The following is a 26,792-nucleotide window of genomic DNA, read 5'->3' on the forward strand; positions in this document are numbered from 1 at the left end:
TGATCTGATCCAGTCTCATCTTATTTCATCTTAAATGCAGTAAGCACCAGGGAAAATACGTTTTTATGCTATGTCCACTTCACATTTTACTGCTGGACTGGGCATGTCAGGCAGATCCATGCCAATCACAAAACCAGAATCTATAGAGGTGGGGGGCTACGGGTCAGGGTAAAACATCTGCTTAGCATACAAGTCTCAGGTTCAATCTCCACACATCACCAGTTATAAGGATTGTGCTGTAGGTGATATGAATGGCTTGTGCCTGAGACCCTGGAGAGCCGCAGCTGATCAGAGTAGACAATACTGATCTTGATAGACCAAGGGTCTGACTGCTCATGTGGAGGAGTCCATTAATAAAGATGTTACTGATATAACCAAGATAAATAATAAATAAAGTAGTTACTAAATAAAGGAGTTACTAAAGCATTTACTCCATATCTTACGTCTTCCTGCAGAGCAACTAAAACAAAGACACACAATTGTCCAATTGCATCCTGAGATTAACGTACCAAGTAATTCTGTGGCATTAATATTTCATACTAAGGTTTTCCAATGTATAACTCATCAGTACTACTCTAACATATGAAACTTTCTCCCTGTTCAAACAAGTAATGTACATCAAATACATAAAGCCAGTAATTTTCAAATAAATCATCTTTATTATATCTAACAATTGCTAGTAAAAACAGTATTAATTGCTGTTGCATATTTTTTGACATTTTCATGGATAGGAGGTTGAAAAATACTAGAAGGAGGGGGAGGGGAATCTAACACAAATATCTGAATGGGCAATTTTAAATCATATAGGAAAGTACTACTATAGCAAAAACCTTGTAAGAGATTAGGAACAAGCTATGTCTTTCATTATTTTAAGTTTAAACAAGAACAACAACAAAAAATCACGAGTACTTGCATTTGGCTTAGAGGCCAAGGAAATCATAAAAGCGGCTTTTTTTTAAAGTGCTTAACCATCATACTCAAGAGTAATGACTTTCAGACCTACTTAATGTGAATGCGCTCAAAAAGCCACTGCTTATGAGAGCAAAGCTGTCGTTCCATAGCTCTGGGTGTACACACAGGCTCTCTCAGCATGAATGAAAGATTGCTTTGAGCTGCTCTCCATCATATGATGCCTCAAATCAATGTAATGCTATTAAGAGCAGCAGTTGGCTAAATCCAAGCATCTTGAAATCTGAGCTCAAGCTGTACAAAAACAGACATCTTTAAAAGGAAGTAGTAACAGGCAGCTTGCTCCAAAAGTAACACATGGAACAGTATAAAGTTATTCTATCACCCTATCTACCTTAAGGGCATGTTCTCTAACTTGAAATCTGTCTTATTTTAGCTGAAATCCAAAAATAGTTTATATCCACACTATTACATTTTGAATCTGCTTAACCTTGCTGATTCAACAAGACTAACCTACCATAAATGCTATTATGTCAACTTAAGTGGTTTGTGGATTTCATTAGTAGGCCAGAGAAACCACTCAAAATCAGTAAGAGCAATTCATTTGATTAAAAGAGAGACCATACTAAACACCTTGGATTACTCAAATTCCACACTAAAGTAGCATCGAGAGACAGAACTGACAAACATGTCAAGTGCTTCAAAAGTGGATGTATGGATTTACACCGGCATTTTATTGCCAAGTATGTTCCCACTGCTGTACATTTTCTATTTTAGTAACAGTAGTTCAGTATTAGGTTACAGGAGTAGTTTTATGGGCGTATCCAATGACCACTTGAAAGAGACTCTAGAAAGGATTTTGGAATACAACTTCCATCCTCTTGGGCAGAAATAACTAGGCAAAATTCCTTCTTAGCATGATCCATATTCCTTTAGTCAAGGTAAGGGAATATGGCATGAGTACTTTCTATGAATATAGCAATGTGAATGGTACAGAAATGAAGTATTTTCTTTTTGAAGATAATGCGAAAACAGAACACTGCACTTTGAGAAGCTAGGAAAAAATACTTTCAATATTTCCTCAAGATGGATATTCAGTGTCATGGAAATGCCGTGATTCTCAGTTATCTCTTTTCACATTCCTGTTTCCAAGAGTCATCAAGAGTACTGAACACTCCACATAGCACTTTCAGCTTACATCTAGGTAAAGACGGCTTCCAGAAGCAACGAAAACTCACATTCCACTCTGGAGGGGGGGGGGAATGAAGCTTATTGCTCAGTAGGCTACCTAGACCAACAGCGGTGGGATTAACAGCTGCAAGAGACAACAAATAAGACAGCCAGGAAGCACAGAGATACAGGGAAAGGAGCATGGCTAATTAGCCTAGAACCGGATGTTCTCCCCTCTTCCTGTTTCCACATCAAGAAGTCCTCATTCTGATATAGAACTGAATTTTTTGTTATCCTTTCCAAGCTGAGGGATGCATAACCCCCTGGAGCAGAGGAAAGGGCAAGAAAGAACCTTAGACATCATAGCCCTGGTTTAACAACAGCTGAAATGAAATCTGAGAATTTTCAAAGCAAAATATAATATACCACTTAAGGCAGTGGCCAAGTTGAATTTTCTGGGTTTTGTGGGCGAGCCCCCTCCCCGCACCCAATCACCTGCTCACACACCCTACAAAACATCCGGTTGCACTGCTCATGACCTCAGGTGAGCACACGACTGAAAGCTTCTGCCGTAGGTACTTTGCACACGAGGCGGGAGAGAGGGTACTCATGGTGGCGGACACTAAGTGCACTGGGGGGACTTAGCGAGAAAACTGGAAGAGCTTTGCACTCAATCAAGGGAAGAAGGGCAAAGTCCAGAATGTCTGGCTGACTAACAATAACCACTCAAGTCTCCTTGCAGGTTATCTGACTCTGAAGTTCCATCTCAGTAAGGAGCAAGGTAGCACTTACAGGTAAGAAGGAGATGGTGTGGGGCAGCTTTGTGCTGGCTGCCCCATCACTTGAACTCGCCTGACCGCTAGCCTTTTCAGGTGAGGTTTGGCGGGGGAAAGGACAGTGGCGGGAGCCCCTGCCTGCCCCAGAAGCAGTTGCCCAAAAAACTACACTTGACAAGGTGTTTGTAACTACCTGTTAACTTCCTCCTTTAAAGGTAAAATCACCCCAAGGCAGAGCACCTCCTCACCAGAGGGTCTTGCATCAGCTGGTCACTAGCTGCACCTGTGGGGCTGCTGCTGCTGCTCTCTACTATGTGCATCTTCTCAGATGTTGGAGTGTGGGCTCTGCTTCAGCCATGGACCGAGGCAAAGCCCACATGTGTGTCTTTCTCTTGCAGGCACAGTGACTTGTCTGGGAGACGACTGAGCATGTCTGCTTCCGCCCCCCACCCACCCCCCTAATCCTCTGTGTCATTCAGATCCAGCCCAGGAAGCAATTCTCAAGGCAGTCCACATCTCAGCCTCGCCCCTGGGAGTGCAGAATGAGGGCTGCGCAAAATGCCTTGGCTCCTTTTCCAGCCGAGAGACAATGGCACTTTTTCCAGTTTAATAAAACGAATTGGAAAACAACAAACTTCTGTGTTTGCATGCCTGACTGACATTGCCTGCAGTCACCCTCTCAACTCCCTGTCACATGTCCTCTTACACATCCCCGCAAATGTATCAAGTGGTGCCCCGTCCAGCCTCCCTGCCCCCTTCCTCCCCTCAATATAACTTCAGGCAGTGGGGTGGGAATTGAACTATGGCCCATGAATGTCTGTGTGGGCGGGGCACTGAGGACTTTCATTCTCTGATAGTCTGAGCTGCTGGCATCTGATAAGCCAGGAAGATGGTCGCTGCACGTGGGCAGTTGCTGCCAGGGGGTGGGGTATGTGTTTGCGGAAGCAGGGATGGACTTGGGCAATCTGGCATGGGGAGGGCCTGTCAGTCCACGCTAGGGAAGGGCATCTCCCCAGTACTGGGGCATGGCTGTCGAGGTCCAACCCACATTCTCGCATTGAAGAGATGCAGTGATGTGTTCAAGCGGCGCCGCAGCAAGTTTGAGGGCGCTTTTCATTCCCCTCGCTTCAAAACGGCCTCCCGGCCTCCCACATGGTTACCAATGGGCGTTCTTGTCACTCATTGAAGACCCCCCTCCCCCCACCTGCTTCTCCAGAACCTGGGGACTACTTAGGGTTGCCAGTCTCCAGGTGGTAGCTGGAGATCTCCCAAAAATTACAACTGATCTCCAGGCAACAGAGAACAGTTCCCTACTATCTGGCCCTACATTTCAGGGAGGGGGGACCTGTTTCTTGTGGTGGCGGCGGCATGGATTTGCAGGCGCACCAAGCTGCAGCCACTGGCCTGGCCCTTATCAGAAATGGGGGCTCGATGGGCGAGAGGGTGGGTGTTCGATCTGGACCTTCACTATCACCTCTGCCCCCCGCCCTGGCAGGGATGCCTGCTCTCTGAAGGGGAGCCTATTGGCGGCAGCAGGGATTGTGGCCTCCCCATTGGCTGCGCCACTGCTTGTCCCTCACCTGGATGTCAGGGGAGGGGTGTGGCCATTGGCTGGTGTGAGCAGAGTTGTCAGGGGAATGGCAGGCGGGGGCTCCTGGCAGCAGCCGCACCTCGCCTTGTCACGTTCGGGCGCTGGCGGGACTCTCCTGCAAAAGTCCATAGGGAGCTGTGGAATGGCGCCCCATTTATGTCGGCACATGAGCAACAATGCTGCTTCGGGGCATAGGATTGAGCTGCCTGTGGTACTTAGTGCGGTTCTAAATACTGGTTTAAGGTTTTTTTAACCACCACAAATTTAGACACTAGAAGTCTGCAATTTCAGGTTTAAGTATATTCTTATAACTTGTTAAAATGAAAGAGAAAAATCTATGTGCCCGGTTTGTTACTAAAATATTTCTTAGAAACTTTTTAAACTGTGTGTAAAAACAAAACAAAGCATCACAACTTTCTTTAAAATATATGTAAACCCATGTATATCTTAGGCCCAACCAATTTTTGGTCCAAGCAATTCAGCACCTTCAGTGATTTTTTTTAAAATTAATTTTTCCCTAGCAATATATACAAAAATAGTAAAATACTGTCTTTATAAATATATTTATGCTTTGTACCATGAAATATACAGCCACTTCATAAGTCTAGCTTTGAGAGAAAAAATAAACCCTGTTAAAAATTAGAAGGAAAAAATTAAGAACTCAGTCAGCATGACCCCTCAGTTACTCCTGTCATGCAATCTGACTCATGTCAGTGGACTTGTTGAAGCACAGCTCTTGGGGGATTTGGCCCCTACCCATGGACAATATCAAATACACACACAAAAATGTGCCATGTCAAAATACCACAAATTTTACTTAATTCAGTAGTTCTGCTCTCTTATTATTGCCAGCAATAAGGCATTTTAAACTGTAAACATATCTATGAACTAGGCAGTTTGATTTGGTTAGAGAACTAAGATTTATAACCTAAAGTTGCAGATAATTATTAGCACTTAAGGCAGTACTTCTGACAGTTTCTGGGGAGGGAAATCAACAAACAACAAGAACATTACTAAGTCAGAACAAACACTGAACTTTTAAGATCGTACATGGAAACTAATTACCAATTCAATAGACGTCGTGTGAAGATTAGGAATGTTCATGGAAAACAAGTCAATATGAATGACTACTCATCAGAAACCAAGTGAGATAAAAGCACAGGTATGGGTTGGTGGCATGTCCATTTCCTTTCACTTTATAGACCATATTGAGTCTTTGGTGGAAAACTTTTGTCCTATTAGTGCATGTAACCATTGGCGAGTCACATGTTAGCATGCAACAATACAATACATTGGGCTAAATCATAATAATCTCCTTCAGAATAATCAAATATGCACTTTGCTTTGCATCCTGCAGGCTCAGTGGCATTTTTCTTGAATGTTCACAAGACTGGTTGTTGACCGGATCCGCTTTGCTAGAAAGAGAAACAGAGAGTTAGGTAATTATTTTTTAATGCCACATAAGCAAAGCTTTCACTTCGGTAGTTTGGATACAAGGCACCCACACAACAGCTCTAGAAACAGGACTATTTCCACATGCAAGAAACATCAGAGGAAAAGCAGATTATGAACTGGGACCAATCTATACTTGCAACAAAATCACATAATGCAGCTTTTCCTGCTGTACCACTTCTTAACTACAGGTGGAGTCTTGAGACAAATATGCATTGAACGATCATCCTACATGAGCCCTTGCCTAGGTTGGCCTGTTTGTTTTTGTTTTTTTATTTAGTCAGCTGCTGATCAAGGTCACACAATTGTTTTCATTTCTGGCCTGAAGTGCTTAAAATCTAGCTGTGCTGGCAGCAGCCCAAGCAGTACTGCTAACTGTTGGGCATTTGATAGCTAGCATCTTTCTGAAAGGCTCTTGGGCACCATCCATCAGTGATTTTAACAGAAATCAGCAGTTTCTGAGGAATGTCACTTACGTAGAATTAGAATACGCTTTTTCTGCTTCGAGTGAAGGAAGCTACTCAGGTAGAAAATAATAGGCAAAAAGAGAATGAAAGAAGAAACGGCAACCACCGACACTGTGTCACTGCAGGGGACAGAACAGTTGAAAGTCCTGCTCCAAAGCCTTCGTGTGATGTTCATCTAATAAGGAGAAAATGCAGACAGAGCCTTGAGTTTGTTCTGCAAACACCAATACATTTAAGGCTGATGTTCTGCTGCTTTACCAGTTATGGTTTTATTCTGATTTGAACATCTGAGTGGCTGTGACCTTCCAAAGTCTCACCCAGAGATATTTTCCATTCTTGCTACCTAAGGCAGTTTCAACTGGAAATACTAGGGATTGAACCTTGCACCTTCTAAAGGTAAAGCATGTGCAGAACCTCTGAGCTATACCCCTGTACAATCTGTACTGACTGTACCAAGTTCTAGCACACTTTGATTGCTCTTTTTCTGTGACTGTTCTTTTTTTAAAAAATGAATGTAATCCACCTTGAGTACTCATTTGGAAGGCAGAGCATTACAATTCTGAAAACTAATTAAAAATCCACAGGCAAGATAGCAGACAGTGTGGGGTGGGAGCTAGCACAGCTTGAAAAGAATACTTACTGCATCTTCCACATCAATGCACAAATGAGATTGTTCTTCAGCATCATGTTTCTGTCCACTTTCTTGCATCTTCTTATATGTATCGCTTAAGCTTCTATATATCTCACTACAGTTTTTGCACACTTGGGTGTAGTTACTCACTAGAATACTGTCTTCATGTTCCTATAGTTATGACCAGAAAATTACATTTTAATCAGAACAGATATGATTTCAATGTAAACCTGATCTTGAAACAAAATCTTGATCAAGAAAACAGCATCTATGTAAATTGTTCAAGCTGCTTTACCCAGGCAATCTAATTCTGTGGATCAGCTTATTTTCACATGGTAAGGATGTTAGTGAAAATGTATTCCCATGTGAGATTTTTAAAACTAGTCGAAATAGCTGCATATCTCTAATTCTTCCTCAAGGTACCCTCTCTGGAATGATATGTGTGGGATAGATTGAATCCATGTGGGTTTAAGAGCTGAACTATACAATATATTTTTTAATAAGTTGAGTCAGAGTTCCCCTGACATGACTTGCTTTTCCTGCAGCCAGGCAGCAGCAAGTGAGTCAAGCAAAGAGTAATAAAGAAGACAGAAGAAAAAGAGGAAACAGAACAACACCCCCATGGGGAAAGAAGAAAGAGCAGGAATGAATAACCACAGCTTTGTGGGAAAGATCAACAGGGAAATTATAAAATGTGCAGACAGAATCTGTGTGATAGAATTACTGTCAAGTGAGTGATGTTTCAGACCGAAGTATCTCAATTAATTCAAAGTATACCAGAACTACTTTTCTTCTGTTTTATCTATTAATAGAAGCGGAAAAGACAATGAAGCATAGCTTATGTTTCCCAATGGGTTTCTTAAAATCTCTAATTCAGCAAACCTGCATACCCCACACAGAGCCTAGAGATGAAGGACAGGATCTGTGGAAGCAGATGTTAGTACTGGCCTATTCAGCTGCAGGATCTCATCCAAGTAGTATCTACCTGGTTACAGACTCTACATAAATATGTTAGGAGGCAAAAGAACTGAAGTGTGCATACGTGAAAAACTACTACAAAAGTGTCATTTATATTGCAGACATTTTGCAAATTTGATACTTTAAAGACAAGTATCTAAACAGCTCACTTTAAAAGAGCAACTAGGGTTGCTGGTTTTTATAAAGCACTAGACAAATGCCTAGTACACAGCAAAAAACAAAAACTAAGTATTCCCCTGCTGATGTCTCACACTCTAAAATAAACAAGGTAATGGAAGTAATGGTAAGGAAAGGGAGGGCGGGTTCAACTACTATATACCATGAGCTTAAATTTGGGAAGCAGGTGAGGAAAAGAGGAAGCTAGGCAGAAAAGGCAAAGATAGGACATGAGGGATTCATATTGTACTTAAAGAATGCACTGAAAGGAGCCTTCCCAGGGAGGCTTATTTGTAGGCCTTGGGTGAACTTCATTTGTACATTTTCAAGCTGCCAATAGATCTGTTTTCTCCCCAACTTGTGCTATTCTTTTCATTTACCTCCTGCTGACAACACTTATTATTCAATAGCTACTGACTATTCCAACATACATGCAAAACAGTTGCGCTAATGACTGTACATCAACAATAGGTGGTTTGTTTTGGTGTTACAGAAACCATCACAACAGCACATTTTAACATTTGATACTTTGATCAACAAAAGGAAAAACAAAAAAAGGCGCACATACTGAAAATTATCTATGTTTTTCCATTATCAAGGACATGTTTGTAGACACAGAGTAGCTGCTAGGATCATTTATATATACACAAAATCTTGAAAGATAACCAACACTAACAATAAATGTTAAGTGTAATAAGTGCTTGATGTGCTAAGCACACTTACTGGGTAGTAATTTCTACAGGAGGATTTATTTTCGAAAAGACTTTAACACTGAGTATGTCTGTCAGACAAAAGAGTCTTAGATCCAGAGGAGTTAGCCGTGTTAGTCTGCAGTAGCAAAATAGCAAAGAGTCCAGTAACACCTTTAAGACTAACCAACTTTATTGTATCATAAGCTTTCGAGAGCCACAGCTCTCTTCGTCAGATGCATCAGACACATCTGACAGAGAGAGCTGTGGCTCTCAAAAGCTTATGCTACAATAAAGTTGGTTAGACTTAAAGGTGCTACAGGACTCTTTGCTATTTAGACTGGCATGCTTTTATAGTTTAAGTTACATCTAGGGTACAATCTACATTCATTAGAGTTAACAAGTTTTGCCACTGATTTCAGTACAAAGAGAACTATACTTGTTCTTCAAATCATACAAGACAACGGATCCAAAATACGTACAAGGAGTTCTGCACTTCTGGGGGGCTGTGCATCTGTGATTCTCCCACATCCACCATCTTGCACCATAGTGAACACTTGGGAAACTGATCAAAAATTCCAAAGCACTTTGCAATATGAATCCAAGATTAGATGGTTCTGAGAGTGGAGAATTATGCTGAGCTGGAGACAGTCCAGAATAAGTTTTTAAGAAGTTTATTATCTCTACCACCTGGCAACACTTCTTAGAGCAGTGGTTGTATTTTCATCCATTGCTGTATAGATTTATGTTTGCTCTGAAAGACAGTTTATGGGATGCCAAAACAACATCTGGCGAAGACAATTTTTAGAACATCAAAAAGTAGGATGGGAATATGTTCCCTGTCTCTGAAGGAGTTAGTTTTGTGAAGGTCTGAATTTTTACATTTGTAAGCTATTTTATAGGCAGAATGCAAATATGTATGGATATGGAGTTGATAAAACTATTTCCCCAGGTAGGATAGACTACTTAAAGAGGATTGTAACAGAATATGTACAAGAACTTACATCCTCCTCTCCATCTAGTTGGCTTCCATAGATCTAAAATTTCAATTTCTGCTTTGCTCTTATCTGGATTGTTCTTATCTAGACACTTGCACACATCAGCCACATAGTTCCAAAGTCTTAAGGGCACAACTTTCATAATATAGGGTAGCCATTTCCATCAGAACACCTGCCCCACCATCTGCCCCTCCCACTTTAAATCCTCACTTTGCCCTTTATGCAGTTCCTGAGGAACAGGAAGAGAATTTCCAGGAAGAGAATTTCAATGTGTGTGTTTTTTTTTTAAAAAAAAAAATCTGCACAGCATATTTAAGCTCTTCAGCCTGCCTAACATAGTTTTTTGGATCATGACCATGATCAAACTCTATGAATACTGAATGAATCAGGAAAAGAAGCTTCAATGAACTCTGTGGGTAGGAAAGGAGAAATTATTATTCACAGTTCAATTCTAAGCAAGTTTAAAAACCTGCTTCCTCTCCCCACCCCAAGTCTGCTGTTTTCTCTTTCAGGATTTTTTTCTTCCTAGTATTTCATCTCATTCATTCTCAAACTAACCCTAAAAACAAGTCAATATTACTCCGAAGTCACTAGCCTAAGTCATACAAGGAAAGCCCTTGACTAGTGCACAAGTGTGCTAGGATTCCACAGCTGTCTAAAAGAAAGCTGGTAAAAACATTTTGAGTTAAGAGGATTGAGGCTTACAGCCTTAACTTTAACATTGCCCTTCTAGACAGTAAACTCTACTGCACCCAAGTAAATCATTTGTTTAAATCAAATTTATAGTTAAAGCCACTGTAACAGTCCAACTCCAATGAGCAATCACATTTAAGTAAAGGGTTACTTTCTCAGAAGAATAAAGTCAAATCTTCATAATACAAAACCAATAACACAAATCATATTAAAAACCAACTGTTCAAAAAATATTCCAATAACTAGGCCCTTATGGCTAAATCCATGCAGTAACAAAATACCAGAAGACCCACGTAGTTAAATCAGAAGGTGACAAGGCCCAGAATAAGGAAGGAAAGTGATTTACTATATGCAGAGATTACACGACTCTTCCTATATAATTACCAACTATTGTGAGACCAAAACAGCACCATAATTGCATATGAAACGGAGGTGAACATTAATTAGAATGCATTTTGTTCTCTCAGTGGTGAACACCTGCGTTTATAGATAATTGTTCTACCTGCTTAAACTGCATAAGAGTTTGAGAATTGTATTTGCCGCATCTTGCTCTGAAAAAATAAGACATTTTCACTACACAATTAGAGGGCTCGACTGTACCCTTCTGTAAACAGCATTAAGTACCTTGAGGTTGTGTTCAAAGCATGTCAACGATGCATTGAATTTGGCCAGGAACATTACTGTACTGTTTGATAAGCCTTCACTGTTGTTCTTTAAACAATCTGTGAAAGAAAAAGATGACAGGCATGTCACTAAATCCCTTTGCCTACTTCCAAAAGGCACATTTAGGCCAAGTGTTGTCCCACTTTTAAAATCTTGTCCATGCTGCTTTTCTTTAAGTGAGGTCATCATGATACTGCTGCAATTCATTAGCAGTCCTTCTATCATTTGACATTATATAATTTGTGCCTGAATTAACTGACTTCGGTGCTATGAAAGAAGAAATTGAGTTCATTATGAAATGGCTTGGAGCTACCTTTGGGCTTTGAGGCAACATAAGGGGTGCATCAGAGCCCCTGGGGATGGGCGGTATATACATTGAAAAAAATAAAATAAATAAATAAATCACCTGATTCCCACAAAAAGGGTGAAAGGTGGGGGGGAAAGGAAGATCAAAGGGGGAGGAGGACAACTTTAAAAAGTACTCTACATTTTTAAGAACTGAGCCTAAAAATACACACACCTCCAAAAGGAAAAATAGTCATTTTGCCTGCTTTCTTATAATCATTTAAGATATTTCTTGAGGACACCACCTCTAAGTATACACTAAGAAATCTCCACAGAAATATCTTTATTGGTTTTGTTTTGTAAGTGTTACTGGGGATTTTTTTGTTTGTTTGTTTTTAATTTCAGGTGTTAGGAAACAACTATTTTATTTGCAGGTTCTCCAATCACAAGATAACAATCTCCAACCAGTGGATTTTAAAGAGCATAAAGAAATATTATTTAGAAATATATTTCTAAATAATTTTAGAAAAATGAAAATAATTTAATCCCTTTTATGTACTTTAAACATCCATAACCCTCTCCTTAATGTGTTCATGGAGGCTGATGAGACAGTTTTCCAGTCAACCAAGGCCCTGCAACTACAGCAGTACCACCCCGCAAGCTATGCTCAACAGCAATTCTGTCTGACAGAGCAGAGAAAAGAAAATGGGTTTAAGATTGGGCACAGACATTTTGCTGGAACTATTTTGATACTGAACCCCAGTTTCAAAGTATAAAATTTGATAAATTTTGGTTAAATGTACTTCAAAATCATTTGGCAGTTTATACCATTGCATTTCAAATATGTCTTTGCAGCATACAGACTAGAATCTCAGTGAGGGTAAAGACATACAACACTTCTGCTAGACACAAATAAAACTACATGTTCCAGGTTGCTCCCAGATTCTTTATTTCGGGACTTTGGGCTTTTTACAACATAGATTACTTTGAAATGTGAAAAGTGAAATCTGCACAGGGGGGATGAACTTTTCCCTGATTCTGTTTGTCTGAGGAAAATCACTCTTACTAAACAGCTTTTATTCCTGTTGGAACAGACGTATACACCCCTTAAGTTTCCCCCAGAGGAAGTAAAACAGCTCGGTGGCAGTTAGGGTTGGCAGCTCTGGATTGAGAAATTCCTGGAGATTTTGGGAGTGGAGCTTTAAATGGGTGGGGTATGAGAGGAGAGGGGCTTCAGCAGGGTATAATGCCATAGAATTCACCCTCCAAAGCAGCCATTTTCTCCAGGGGAACTGATCTCTGTTGGCTGGAGATCAGCTGTAATTCCGAGAGATCTCCAGCCACCACCTGGAGGCCAGCAACTCTAGCGCAGTGGTGCAGTTAAAGGCAACAAAAAGGGGAGAAAAACAATAAACCTGCAAACCAAAGGTAACCTAGGAGGCTGGAACAACAGAAAAAAATAAAATTGTTGAAAATTACTAAAAATATGAATTAAAAACCTCGGTGTAAAGTTTAATTAGAAATACATAAATTATACTTAAAACATCATATGGTTCTACATATACTGAAACCTTGTACATAAATAAAATATAATCATTAATTTACAGGTATAATAGTACAACTAATTGCCGTAAGTACAGAACCAATAAAACCAGATGCATTTAGATCCAAGGGCCTTCCTCGGTGGTATGAAAATATCACAGATAGCACCCCAGCAATAAAATACATAAATTAAACATACTTGAACTAGCACTAAATGAATGCTGAGATGAAATTGAAAATAACATGGTGTGAATTCCTTAGAATTCTGCCCCAGAACAGGGCAATGTACCATAAAAGGAGTTGTAATTCCTTTGCCCATAAATCGTATACAGCCAAGTCAAGAATATAAAATTCAAGACGGAGTGATGGATAATGACCAAAGATGAAATAGAAATTTAAAGGGGGGGGAGGGAGACTTACAGTGCAATTCTAAGAAGAGTTATTCCAGTCAGAGTAACTCTTTTTGAGTATGAAAGGTTTATTGTATTTAGCCATAGGCCATTACAAGTCACAAATAAGAATAAAAACAGAAACATATGCTTGAATGAAATTGATGTGACATAGCCAAAACAATATAATTTAAAACTAGATAAAACCATTAAACCATTTCCGGTTGTCAAATTCATATAGGACAATAAAAGTACACGCAGTTAATAAAAACAGTAAAAATCCACAATGCTCAGTGTTAATTTAACCCCTTAAGCACAGCATTAGCCCGCATTTTTTTTTCAGCCAGGGCATATAAAGTCATTTTGTAGGTTATGTTAGCATCAGAATCGGCTAGTAAAACTGCAATCTTCTCGGGATCTGAGTGGGTACAAAGATTGGGCAACATCTCAGAAAGAAATTTAGTCCTAGGATGGGCATACAACAGGCAGTTAAGAATATAATGAGGTAAGTCCTCAATTGCAGATGTTCCACAGGAACAGAAGCGCTGGTCCTTAGGTATTTTACTGTAGCAGCCTGCTAAACTGTGGTTGGCATTGTTTCGAAGCGTAGGGATGTGAAGGCTGCTCTAAGATTATAGTTTGCAATAAAGTAAGATGCTCTAGAATGATTTCACTTGAAGAGTTTAAACCAAGAGGCTGACTGACAGTTCAAGACCGCCTGTCTATCAGGACATCACCCTTATAGACCCAGTTTCGAAGATGTAAGTTATTTGCTGAGGGGTCGAGAACATCGTCAAGGATGGAATATCTGTTTAATATATTACAAAGAAAACAGTGGCGCACCGGGAGAGTAACTCTTTTTAGGACTGCACTGTTTTTTATAATATAAATTTTTATTGGTTATTTTAAAGAAGAAAAAACTTTTTAGTATTAGATTCGTGTACAAGGAAGTCATTGTACAGTCAATGTTTAAAAATTTTTACAATATAGACATCAATCCATAGAGAAAAAGAAAACTGAATAACCGAGCATCCCCCCCCCCTTTTTTCCCCTTTATACCTTCAGCCATCCATTTGGATCTCTCCAATCCTGTTTTTTTAATTTCTTACAGTTATTTATGTTCCAAGTGAGCATCTTCTTAAGGCACATTTCAATCCTTTAATTTTTAAGCCTAGGGTACTAATCCCTTAATCATTCCAGAGGAAGAACAGAAAAAAGAAAAGTGCAGGAAAAAAAAGAGTAAACAACCATATCTTTATATTTCTATTACTAGTCCGATTATTTGTATATATCATTAATTTAATAATTTTCTTAAAGGAGGGGAACATAGAGATTTTTGTACCAGCCTAACCTCGATCTTTCATCTGTCATAAACTCAAGCCATCTAGAAGTACTTGTATTTTCATTATGGAAAGGCAAGGGGAAAAAAGGAGTGTACAGGTAGACTTAGCTTAACCACTAATTTGAGTTTTTAAAAAAATTAGAAAATGTATGATATTCCCTCTACCTCCCTAGTATTTCCCCTGTTAAACCTAAAAAGCTATCTTAATTTTTTTTAAAATAAATTTTATTGGATAGGTTGACATACATTTTACCAATCATTTTACAACACATTTTCCCCATACATTAGTATATGCAGCCCACCCCCTCCCTCCTTTTCTATGTTGACTCCCAACAGCACTATGACTCCTTTATTTCTTATTGTTAACTCTATGTTACTTTCATTTGTCCCTATGATTAAAGGCAAAATCCTAACTTATTCTTTATTATTACTTTTCTATAATTATCAATAGACTACTCTTATTCTATCAGAACCCCCCTAATTCCACATAGATTTGATTTTAAGTTTCCCCCATTCTATAAGCAGTTTCACCTAAGTTTATCTCATAACCTCCTTATCAATCTATTCATTTCCACCATATACAACAATTTAGATCCAATCTTCAACCTATTACAATTTGTTTCTTTTACAAGTTACATATACTTAACTTCAATCACTTAAATAGCACTTTTAACTTGAAATTAAAAACTTATTTCTTCAGATAATTCCATCTGTAGTTTCCACCTCTTTTACAAATAGAATTTACTTTTACATTTTCCCAGTCTATACACTTTACTTTGACTTCAGTCCCTAAGATAACACTTTTAACTTAGAACTAACAACTTATTCAAATAGTTCCATCTGTAATTTCCATATCTTTTACTAGTAAATTTTACTTTAACATTTTCCCAGCCCATAAAAAGAATTTTACTTAAATTTTATTCTCCTTATTTTCTTATCACTTAGTTCATTTAACTCTACATTTAACATTTTCCAATTTGTTCATTTATCTTACATTATTAATTCATTCCTTTAACTTAACATTTTAACCATAAATTCAATCCCCTAGGAAACTCTTGTAGCTTAAAGCTAAAAGCTTAGTCCTTTAGGTAATTCCCACTTCTAACTTGAATCTTGTACTTGTGGCTCTTTTCCAGGTTTTCTCTTTCACTTGAACAATATTATCACTTGGTAAAGTCTTCTGTTGTACATAGCTGGGGTTGATTCTGTATTTTGTGTTTGTTGTTGACTCTTCTGATTGCTTCTTTAACAGTTCTGCCAAAACTTCAATCATATGTTCCTACACACTCTGCGTTGTTTCTCCCAGCATATCGCGATTTGCCTGCTTGATGCTTGTAGCTTTGTACTCCAATTCTGCCACACGATCTTGAAATACTTGTTCTTCAACTTTAAAACTCGATGTCAAATCGGTGGTTTTTTGCTCCCTCTCTTGAGCTATCTGCTTTGTTACTTGTAGCTCATTCTTCACCTCATCTTCTGCTTTTAGTAAATCCTTTATTTTTTTAATCAAGCTTTCTCCCATTTTCTGCATCGATCGGCTCAATCCTTCATAGCCCTCTGTAACTTTTTTCCCCAGCGATTCTATAGCCATTCCTATGGCAACCTGCCATTCCTTCTCTACTTTCTTCATACTTCTACACTAGATTCTTCCCAGCCCCAGATATCTTTTTTTATCTTTTATTTTGAAAATCCAGACTGTTTTAATCTCACCAGATATCGGGCAGAGAGTCTCTCTGGTAGCTTGCTTCATCCCTTTCCCTTCCGGAATGGTGGGTATCCACTTCCTTTTGTCCTCTCGTTGCTCTATCTCGCTTTGTTTCTTTTGTTTTCCTTCCGAGGTCTTCTTTGCTGTTTCCACTTCCTTCTTGCTCTCCAGATTAAGCCTCTCTAGGCAGTGTCACTCGCTGTTCTCCTTGCATTCTATCCTGTCACGAAGTTTGCTCCGCAGCTTCTCCACCTCCTCCCCTTTTCTCACTGCCGGTTATCTCTCTCCACACCACAGGTATGTATAAACAAAAATTATTTTCACTTCTTTTACGCTTTATAGTCTATCGAATTTCAATTTTTCCTTCAAAATGCCTTGCTCCTTTCTTGTTCTATCAGCTCAGTCCACAATTTTAACTTTTGATTAAATTTCTCTTCTCTTTTTAAGTCCAAAAGCAAGATAAAGATCTTTTACCTCAATTTGTTCCGTTTGGGTCTTCCGTGCTGTTTCTTTCATTTCCAATTGGCCAAATCTGGTTCTGAAGCTTGGTTTCTGGCGACCTTATGCCAAACAAATGACTCAAAGAGTACTGCAGAGATTTTAGCTCGCCCTTCTCCGAGGGGACCTCAAAGCGATGAGGAAAATCCTATGTCCAGGACCTCCCCCACTGCCGAGATCGCTCACTCTCCGGGACTCGTAGCATTCTAGCTCCTCTTCTACCTGTAGAGGAGTGGCAGCAGGGGATCTAAGCACCTGGCCTGCCCAAAACAGTCACTCTTGATGGTCCAGCTCCCTAGACCACGTCAGGTCTCCATTAGCCAAACCGGAAGTCCTCCCAAAGCTATCTTAATTTTTAATTAAAGGGAAGAAAGGAAATCTAAAAAGGGATCTAAGAAATAAGAGTGAGAGGAGAAGATTCTAAAGACCCATTTGGTACACCCTCTCTAGTCCATTAACAACACCTAAACAGTGTCTGGCATATTAAAAAGAAACACATAAAATTGCATTAGGTCTATGTTTAGCTTCATAAAGCAGGAAGGGGTATATGAGACCTAGTTTCTTTCCCTATTCTCTGAATTTTTATATCAGAACAATTTAAATCGAATTCAGAACATGGACATTTGAAAATTGCAATCTGTCCCATATACCATCCTTTTTCTATACCTTTTTCCTTTAAGAAAATAATTTGTTAATGAATAAGATTTTTTTACCAGCCTACCCTCGATCTTTCATCTATCAAAAATCAAAGCCAACTAGGAATACATGTATTTTCATTATAGAAAGGCACGAAAAAAAAGGATTATACAGGTAGACTTAGCACAAGTTTTAAGTTTTAAAAAATTAGGAGATTTATAAGGTTGCCTGCCTGGTCAATGGTCAGAGGCTGCCTGACCATTGTCTGACATGTTAAAAAGAAAGAAACATACAAGCCTGCATTAGGTCTATATTTGGCTTCATAAAGCAGAAAAAGACATATGAGACCTAGTTTCTTTCCCTATTCTCTGAATGTTTGTATCAAAACAGTTTAAATCGAATTCAGAACATGGACATTTAAAAACTGCAATATATCCCATATACAATCCTTATTTGTCAAAACCCCAGGATCATAATCTAAGTTTCATCTTGTTTCTTCTTCTTTCTCACTCTATAGTAGTATTGGAACTCTTTCTTTCCGATGATCTGCCATAAACAGCTCCTTTTGCCTCCCAACCATTTCTGCGAGGTGTCGGTGAATACGTTGTAATGTCTCTGTTCGTCTTTCTTGACTGAAGTGCGTTGTATGCTTACTTCTTCCAGAAGTAATGCAGTAAATCTCTTCCTTCCAGCTTCCTTTCTATGCTCCTCCCTCTTTTTCTCTTCTTTTCATACTTTCACAAAAGAGGACTGGTTCTTTCTTCTATTTTGCTGAGAGTACGTTTTATCACTCTACTTTGATTTTCTTTCAAATAAATCTGTCCCCTCAAGGTTTTCTTCTAACTTGGCATCTTGCACGGTGCCCTTGTCCGTTTTCAATCCAAGTGTCTCATCTGCTTTTCTTAGTACGTCATCCATCAACTTAGAGATTTTTTGCAGCTTTGAAACTCTCTCTTCGAGAAGAACCATTTTGTCGACTCACTTAGAAATGCTCAATCAAAGATCTCATAGAACTGGTAAAAAACTCCTTTTGCTCTTACTGTTTGTAGCTCTGGAATTTTTTTGCTCTCCAGCTCTCCGTCCCAGGAGACTCCTCCTTGCAATCACTCTCCACTGTCAGTCTCCCGGTTCATTAAACGGCCGCCTCTCCAGGGGATAATAAAAAAAACCCTCACCAAGCTGGTTAGCCCTCGTAAAGCCTTAAACAATTCTCCCACTTGGAGAGATGTCAAGTAGAATCCTTTTTCAGTCCTTCAGTTGTCTTTATTTCTATCTTGCCAGGAATCTTTGCTTTATTTTCGCTTATTTCAAAATCTTGGAGTTCATAGCTTAAGAGCCGTTAAGACTTCTTCCACGGTCCTTGCCTTCTAGCTGGTGTGGGGGCACCACAGGGGGTTGCCAGTCCCCTTGAGCTCCTCCACCTTGCTCTGGCCTGCCCCCCTCTCTGTGGGGGGGTCTTGGGGGCCCGAATCCTTGAGTCCAAAGGGGTCAGGAAGATCATGGCACTGAGCTCGTAACTCAGGTGCCGGGACAGCGCCACATCATTCCGGAAGTCAGGACTGCACTGTAAATAGTCTTATGGTGGGGGACTCTCTCAGACCTAGTAATTGACTCAAGTATAACTTGTAAGCATATATACATTCACTTGACAGTAAGTCCAATTGAACATATGGGAACTTCCTGAAAAGTTAACATGCACAAAGTAGTGCTGACTGAGCCTGGAAACTGTGGACGTTCAAAGATTCAGGAAGGAAATTAGAAGGACAGAGAAATATTTGCTGCTTGAAAATTCAAACAGATGCTGTTTAGAGAATAAGCAAAGTATATATTTAAAGTGCATTTAATCCAAAATGGCATTTCAAAATGTTTCCCTCTCCACTGCTACAGTTGCTTAGGCAGGTCTGGTAATCTGCAGAATGCCAGGCTGGATCTGTATGGATATGTCCCAATTCATGGCTTGCTTCCTCTCTCTCCAGCCCCATTATAGTGCAACCCTATGCACTGTCTACTCAAAAGTTCTATTTTGTTCAGTGAGACAAATGTGCATACCGTATACCTATTGCTTGGCTTACCATTCTTGCTATATGCCATTCTTACTTCTTGTTCTTTCCACAGTTCCTCTCTGCTCTTGATTTCTTCTTCTGCTATGTTTTTTCCTCGTTTCAACACAATACACCTCTAAGGGTCTCTCATACATATATATATATCACATGTCAAGGCAGGAGGTGCACATTTGCATCTGAGACCTCTGTACTGATCACTTAAATCTTAATCTGCCCCAACAAATACTGATTTGACTGGCTAGATGTCCCTGGAGGCATCTGGATGTGGGTGATGATGAGAAATGAGCCAAGATTCATTCAGGATGTCTGTGTTCATGCATCACATGAAACTAGAATTAAGACTGGATTAATAAACCAGCTTCAAACTGTGGTTTCAGATCCTGGTTTGACAGACTCCAAGTATGCATAGTTAGTGAAATGGCCCACATTCAAACAATCCCACTAACTACAATTATTTTAATTATACCTTGGTTTCACGTTATCTGAACTGAGGCCATATTCAGACATCACAATAAACTGTGGGTTATTTAATTCATGATTTAGGCAACATACTCTGGTCCAAGTCTATTTTCCAAAAAAGCTATAGGCCCTTTTATATACACATCTTTACGCAGTGAGGTGGTTTGAGTGTGTCAGTGAAGCTGAGAACAACACCAGCAGAAACAAAAGCTTGGTCAAGAGTCTAAACTCCTGAACAGTCACTCAAGGCGGAATGGACAAAGCTGAGACACAGACTAAGATGCATCCAACCCCTTCAGGAATCAACAGTCACATCAGCAGAAGAGAACTGAATATTCCAATGGTGATGGGAGTGGAGGAATTCTTGAAGGTTAGCTACTGGGCAGCAGCAGTAGTGGAAGGTGACACTGGCGGAGGATCTTTCACAGACAATGCCAGTATTGGCAGTATTGGCAGTATTGGCAGTATTGTCGAAAGCCTTCGACAATACAATGGCAGTGTCACTTGAACTAACACTGGTTAGTACTGAGAAGCAGAAGAAGGCAATGGTAAACCACTTCTGATAATCTCTTACCTTGAAAACCCTATGATGAGACAATCCAGAATGAAAAAAAGATATATTGCTGGAAGACAGGACCCCCAAGTCAGATGGCACTCAATTGGCTACTGAGGAAGGGCAAGTGTCCAAGAAGAAATTGATCATACAACTAAACAAGGTATGTTGATAATCATAGTTGACTGGAATGCAAAAGTAGGAGATAAAGCAGAATCAAACATAGTTGGAAAATTTGGACTAGGATCACGAAATGAAGCAGGAGAGCGGCTCATAGAATTTTGTGAAGCCAACAACCTGTTCATTGCTAACACATGGTTCAGGCAACCAAAATGATGATTGTATGCGTGGAAATCACCGGGTGACCAATATAGGAACAAAATAGATTAGGGAATTGGAAGCAGAAAACGGAGAAGCTCAGTTCACTCTGCTAAAACAAGACCAGGAGCTGATTGCGATACAGATCATGAGTTGTTAATATCAAAAATTAGAATAAAGCTGAAGAGAAACACTAAAAGAATCATAGTGCCAAAATACAATCGAAATAATATTCCTGAAGAATTTAAAGACCAGGTAAGGAACAGATTTGCAATACTAAGTTTAACTGATCATGAGTCAGAAGAACTATGGGCTGAAACCAGAGATATTATCAAGGAAGAATGTGCAAAGACTATTCCTGTAGCCAAAAGAAAGGTGAAACCTAAATGGATGACTGAGGAAACTCTTAAAACTGCTAAAGATAGACGAGAGGCAAAAGTAAAAGGTGACAGAAATAGGGTCAATATTCTAAATGCAGCTTTTCATTGACTTGCACGCAGAGACAAAGAAATCTATTATAATAACCAGTGCAAAGAAACAGAAGGCAACAACAAAAAAGGAAGAAAAAGAGATCTGTTCCAAAAGATCTGAGAAAACAAAGTGAAATTCAAACCATGGCTTGGGATGCTGAAAGATCAGCACAAAAATACAGTATCTGATCAGGACAAGATAAAGGAAAGAGGAAAACAACACATTGAAGAACTATACAAAAGAGATGAAAGGATGACAGATACTTTCAACCAAGAATCTTTTGATGAAGAACCAGAAATTGTGAGAAACAAAGCGCCTGGAGTAGATGGAATACCAATAGAACTACTTCAAGCTACAGAAATGGAGTCCATCAGAATCTTAACAACAAATATGGAAAATAAAACAATGGCCCATGGACTAGAAATGCTCAGTCAACATTCCAATTCCCCCAAAAAAGGGATGCCAAAGAGTGCAGCAACTATCAAACTATCATATTAATTTCCCATGCAAGCAAAGTGATGTTCAAAACTCTACAGCAAAGACTCTTACCATATATGGAACGAGAAATGCCAGATGTTCAAGCTGGATTCAGAAAAGGAAGAGGCACTAGAGATCATATTGCAAATTTACAATGGCTAAGGGAAAATGCCAGGGAATTTCAGAAGAAAATCAGCCTGTGTTTTAGAGATTACAGCAAAGCTTTTGACTGTGTGGATCATGAAAAGGTATGGAGAGTCTTAAAAGAAATGGGAGTGCCACAACATCTTTTTTTCTTTTTTAAAAAATATGTATTTATATTTGCTAAATGTAGTACAAATAACAAAGACTAATTATTTACAGTAGTATGATAAACTATATACAGATTTAAGAATCACAGCATAATGCACATATTACTTGCTATTGTACACAGCAAAATTACTATGATAATTGTGAGAACAAAATAAAGTACTTTGTGACAGCTCATATCTTCTCAAAGACAGGTGAGTATGGTGTAGTAATCTTTTGACTGGATTTTATTTTTTATAGAATCATCTTCGGTCAGGTATTCCAAGACCGGGAACCACTGTTCTGCAAAATCTGATTTATAATTGGGTAACTCCAATTGCTTTATAAAATCTGTGAGTTTTGCCATAGTGAATAGATCCCAAACATGCATTAACCAGTTTGAAATTGTAGGGCTCTTCTTTTCTTTCCAAAACGCAGCTATTGCTGATTTACCTGCTGCCAGAAGATTTGCTACAAGGAAATTTTCTTTCCTTGTATTAGGAATACAGGAGTCCTGCCAGTTATTTAAAAGAATAGTTTTCGGCTGTAATGGAACTTGGTAGTTAGTCATAGTATGAACCTGCTCAACCACTTCAGACCAAAATTTCTTAATGTGAACACATTCCCACCAACAATGAAAAAAGGAGCTCTTTTCCCACAGTTTTTTCAACAATTTGTATAAATGTTGGGATTTATATGGTGCAATTTAACAGGAGTTAAGTACCAATGAGTCATAATTTTCACTGACTGCATGCAGATACTCACTATATTGGTATCGAATATGTATGATTGCCAAATTTCCTTCCATTTTTCTACTGTGCACTTTATTTTACAATCTTTGTACCAGGCTTTCTGATAACGCATAATGTCTAGAGTTAACGATGCAGAAAGAATTTTGTATAATTTTGATATAATACCTTTATTATAATTTACACCTTTTTTCAATTGAGGTGCCACATCTGATGGTTTTGATGTGCAACCTCTACTCTGGACAAAAGGTTACTGTACAGGACAGAATGTGGGGAAATAGAATGGTTCCAGTTGACAAGGGTATCAGACAAGGATGTATATTATCTCCCTACCTGTTCAACCTCTATCATAAGGAAAGCTGAATTAGATCTAGAAGAAGGTGAAGTGGAAATTGGTAGAAGGAACATTAACAATCTGAGATATGCAGATGACACCATGTTGCTGGTAGAAAATAGTGAAGACTTGAAATGACTACTGCTGAAGGTTAAAGGCAAAAGTGCCAAAGCAGGATTACAGCTAAACATCAAGAAGACAAAAGTAATGACTACTGAGGAGTTACACAATTTTAAGGCTGACAATGAGGAAATTGAAATAGTTCAAGATTTCCTATTCCTTGGCTCAATCATCAACCAAAAGGGAGACTGCAATGAAGAAATCAGAAGAAGATTGAGACTTGGAAGAGCAGCTGTGAGGGAAGTAGAAAAGATCCTTAAAGATAAAGATGTCTCTCTGGGAACCAAGATCAAGATAATCCAAACTATGGTATTTCCCATTATGTGGATTATATGGATGTGAAAGCTGGACAGTGAAGAAAGCTTACAGGAAGAAAATTGATTCATTTAAAATGTGGTGCTGGAGGAGAGTTTTGTAGATACCACGGACAGCCAAAAAAACAAATTAGTGGGTACTAGATCAAAACAAGCCTGAATTCTCCCTAGAAGCTAAAATGACAAAATTAAGGCTATCATACTTTGGTCATATCACGAAAAGACAAGATTCTCAGCAAGTCAGTAACGCTAGGAAAAGTGGAAGGCAGTAGGAAAAGAGGAAGACCTAAAACAAGATGGCTTGACTCAATAAAAGAAGCCATATCCTCCAGTTTGCAGGATCTGAGCAAGTCTGTTAATGATAGGATGTTTTAGAGGTCTTTCATTCATAGGGTCGCCATAGGTCAGAGGCGACTTGACAGCACATAAACACACACAAGATAACAAGAGAAACAATTTCAAAAGAACAACTCAAGCAACTAACTTTAGTCATTTCAAATAATAAAAAATAATTGATGGCATGAGATATAATAAAGTATTCTGAGAATGATAAGTCATAAAGGGAGACTGCAACCAAGAAATCAGAAGTTGATTGAGACTTGGAAGGGAAGCCATGAAGGAACTAGAAAAGATTCTTAAGGAGAAGAATGTGTCACAGGTCCAAGTTCAAGGTAACTGATTCTGTGGTATTCCCCATTATTATGTATGGATGTGAAAGCTGGACAAGGAAGAAAAGGGATTCATTGATTCATTTGAAACATGGTGCTGAAAAAGAGTTTTAAAGCTGTTATGGACTGCCAAAAAAAAAGACAGAAGGTTCCAGATCAAATCAAGCCTGAATGTTCCCTAGACTCTAAAATGACAAAAACAAGGTTATGAGGAAATCATGAAGAGATAAAATTCAGTGGAAAAGACAATAATGCTGAGAACTATATAGAGGAGTAGGAAAAGAGGAAAACCCAAAATGAGGTGGCTTGACTCAATAAAGGAAGCCACAGTCTTGAGTTTGCAATATTTGGGCAAGGCTGTTAATGACAGGACATTTTGGTTGTTAATTTATAGAGTAGCCATAAGTTGCAAGTGACTTGACAACACATCACACACACACACAAATGGCATAAGCTGCTGTTCTCTAAGCAGGAAGGAAATTCTTTTGATACAGCCCTCTCCATGACTGGGCAACTGCAAAGGGGCAGAGCTACCCCAAAAAAGTGCACTTTGCATAGTACAATAACCCACAGTCAAATAAGAACTAGTTGAAATCCCAGCTTGGTGCCAACCTACAAATTCCAGTTTGTGAGAACACCTACATCCAGGCATCACAACAAATTAGGGTTTGACCAAACCACAGTTTATCATGGTGTTTGAATGCAGCCTGGGTGCCACAAAGGGTAGCAACCCATGCTTAGCTGGTTTGCTAGGGAAATGGTGAAAGACAAGCTATTTGTACAAGCAGAGGCAAACCAAAACCAGCTTAGTATTGAAACCTACAATTCCATGTACAAGATAATAACAATATGAAAACTCATTTTTAAGGATCCTTTGGTTTATGACTGGTGGCAAGTAATTTGAAAATAAACATCCCCATAAATGCATACAATGCCAATATGAAGCAAGAAAGTCACCATGAAAAATACATACTTGCACAGTTTGCTTTCTCCCAAGTATCATTAAAAAACTTGGACAGGATCACAACAATTTGTAGTCTATCAGACATCAAGAGACTTTTAGCACACTTGCTACTCTCAGAAGTGTTCTGAAAAGGTGGAAAGAGGAAAAAACATTGTTATACAGGTTTTACCATTTCTTTAGAAGTTTCAGCACATAGATACTTTATGATGCTTCATTTATTTTACACAGCACAAGAAAAATGACCACTTGGCAATAGGTTCTCATACTACCAAGAACTCCACAGGACGGCAAACCTCTCAAGAAATATAGCATCAAAAGGGCCAGATGGAACTCTAAAAGCCTTCAAGTTCAAATCTCTTCAAAGGGTTTTTCAGGCAATGCACCCCCTAAAATCCATCTGCCAAAATTCAGAATGCTGTATGTGGCAAGCAACAAGGCATAAACAACAACAACTTATCTGCAGTGGAAATAGGTGAAGAAGTCACTGAACAAGTAAACCAAGCTACTTGCAGCAAATGAGAAGAAACCCTTCACTCATAAGATAAATGTCACAGCAAAACAAAGAGGTTATAACATTTCTGGGAATATTGAAAACTGCCTTACTCACCTCTTAGTGCATTCTCATATAAAAGCTACTTTACTGCATGTCAAAGTACTGAAATGGTTGATCTAGCTCAGCGTTGTCTATACTGAAAGGCAGCAGTTCACAGACAACAGTCTTTGCAAAACCTACCATTTGAAAACCTTTAACTGGAAGATGCCAGGACCGTCTGCATTCAGTCCATGTGCTCTGCCATGGAGCTATAACCCCCACCCCAAAAAGCCCAATAAATGTTTTACTAGCAGAATAAAAGGACATGAAAACACTGAACTTGGTTTACAGCCCAATCTATAAAACAATGCTGAAGTGTTTGGCTTAGACGAATATATTCCTGTTAATTTTGGCCCACTTGAAGATAGTTAAATGGTTTATGAACTTCAGACTAAGGAACAGTTCATACCAGTTACTTTTGCAGTCTGTCACTCTAAGTAATTCCATTCTTCTCTCCTATTGTTCTTGTTTAACAGTCCACTTACTAGACTTTGCTTCACATGACATACAATTGATCTGGACAAATATCTCAGAGTCTTCCTAGATATTACACCTGCCCCATTTTAAAGCTGGCTTTGCACAAATACATCTGTTTGTTATAGATGCTTTTTTACTTTCTGCTAAAAATGTCATTTTTTTAACGGAAGGCTGCATGTTTTGATCTCAAACAATCCTGGCAATTTCACAATCCTGTTTTAAATCCATGTCCATCCCTGCCCTTCCAGCACCAGCATCTCACAACACTACCCCCCCCCCCCCCACTTATGCCAATGCAGCTTCTTTCTGCAGGAGAAAATGAAAAAAAAAACTGAGTCCACAGTTCCAAAACAGAGAACTGCATATGTAAAACAA

General features: G+C 39.1%; 1 protein-coding gene across 1 annotated transcript in view; it reads right to left on the reverse strand.

Moving 5' to 3' along the window:
• Positions 1-639: 639 nt before the first annotated feature.
• The window catches only part of OSTM1 (osteoclastogenesis associated transmembrane protein 1), a 30,110-nt gene continuing 3,957 nt past the window's right edge, over positions 640-26,792 (reverse strand). Inside the window, exons 2-6 of the mRNA XM_054981942.1 lie at positions 25,358-25,472; positions 11,135-11,232; positions 7,006-7,167; positions 6,375-6,540; positions 640-5,861 (exon numbers count right to left, since the gene is read on the reverse strand). Coding sequence (XP_054837917.1) covers positions 5,806-5,861; positions 6,375-6,540; positions 7,006-7,167; positions 11,135-11,232; positions 25,358-25,472 — 597 coding nt within the window. The 3' untranslated portion in view covers positions 640-5,805. The remainder of the gene's footprint in view (positions 5,862-6,374; positions 6,541-7,005; positions 7,168-11,134; positions 11,233-25,357; positions 25,473-26,792) is intronic.

The sequence above is a fragment of the Eublepharis macularius genome, chromosome 1 (assembly GCF_028583425.1).
Source record: "Eublepharis macularius isolate TG4126 chromosome 1, MPM_Emac_v1.0, whole genome shotgun sequence".
In the NCBI taxonomy this organism is placed as follows: domain Eukaryota; kingdom Metazoa; phylum Chordata; class Lepidosauria; order Squamata; family Eublepharidae; genus Eublepharis; species Eublepharis macularius.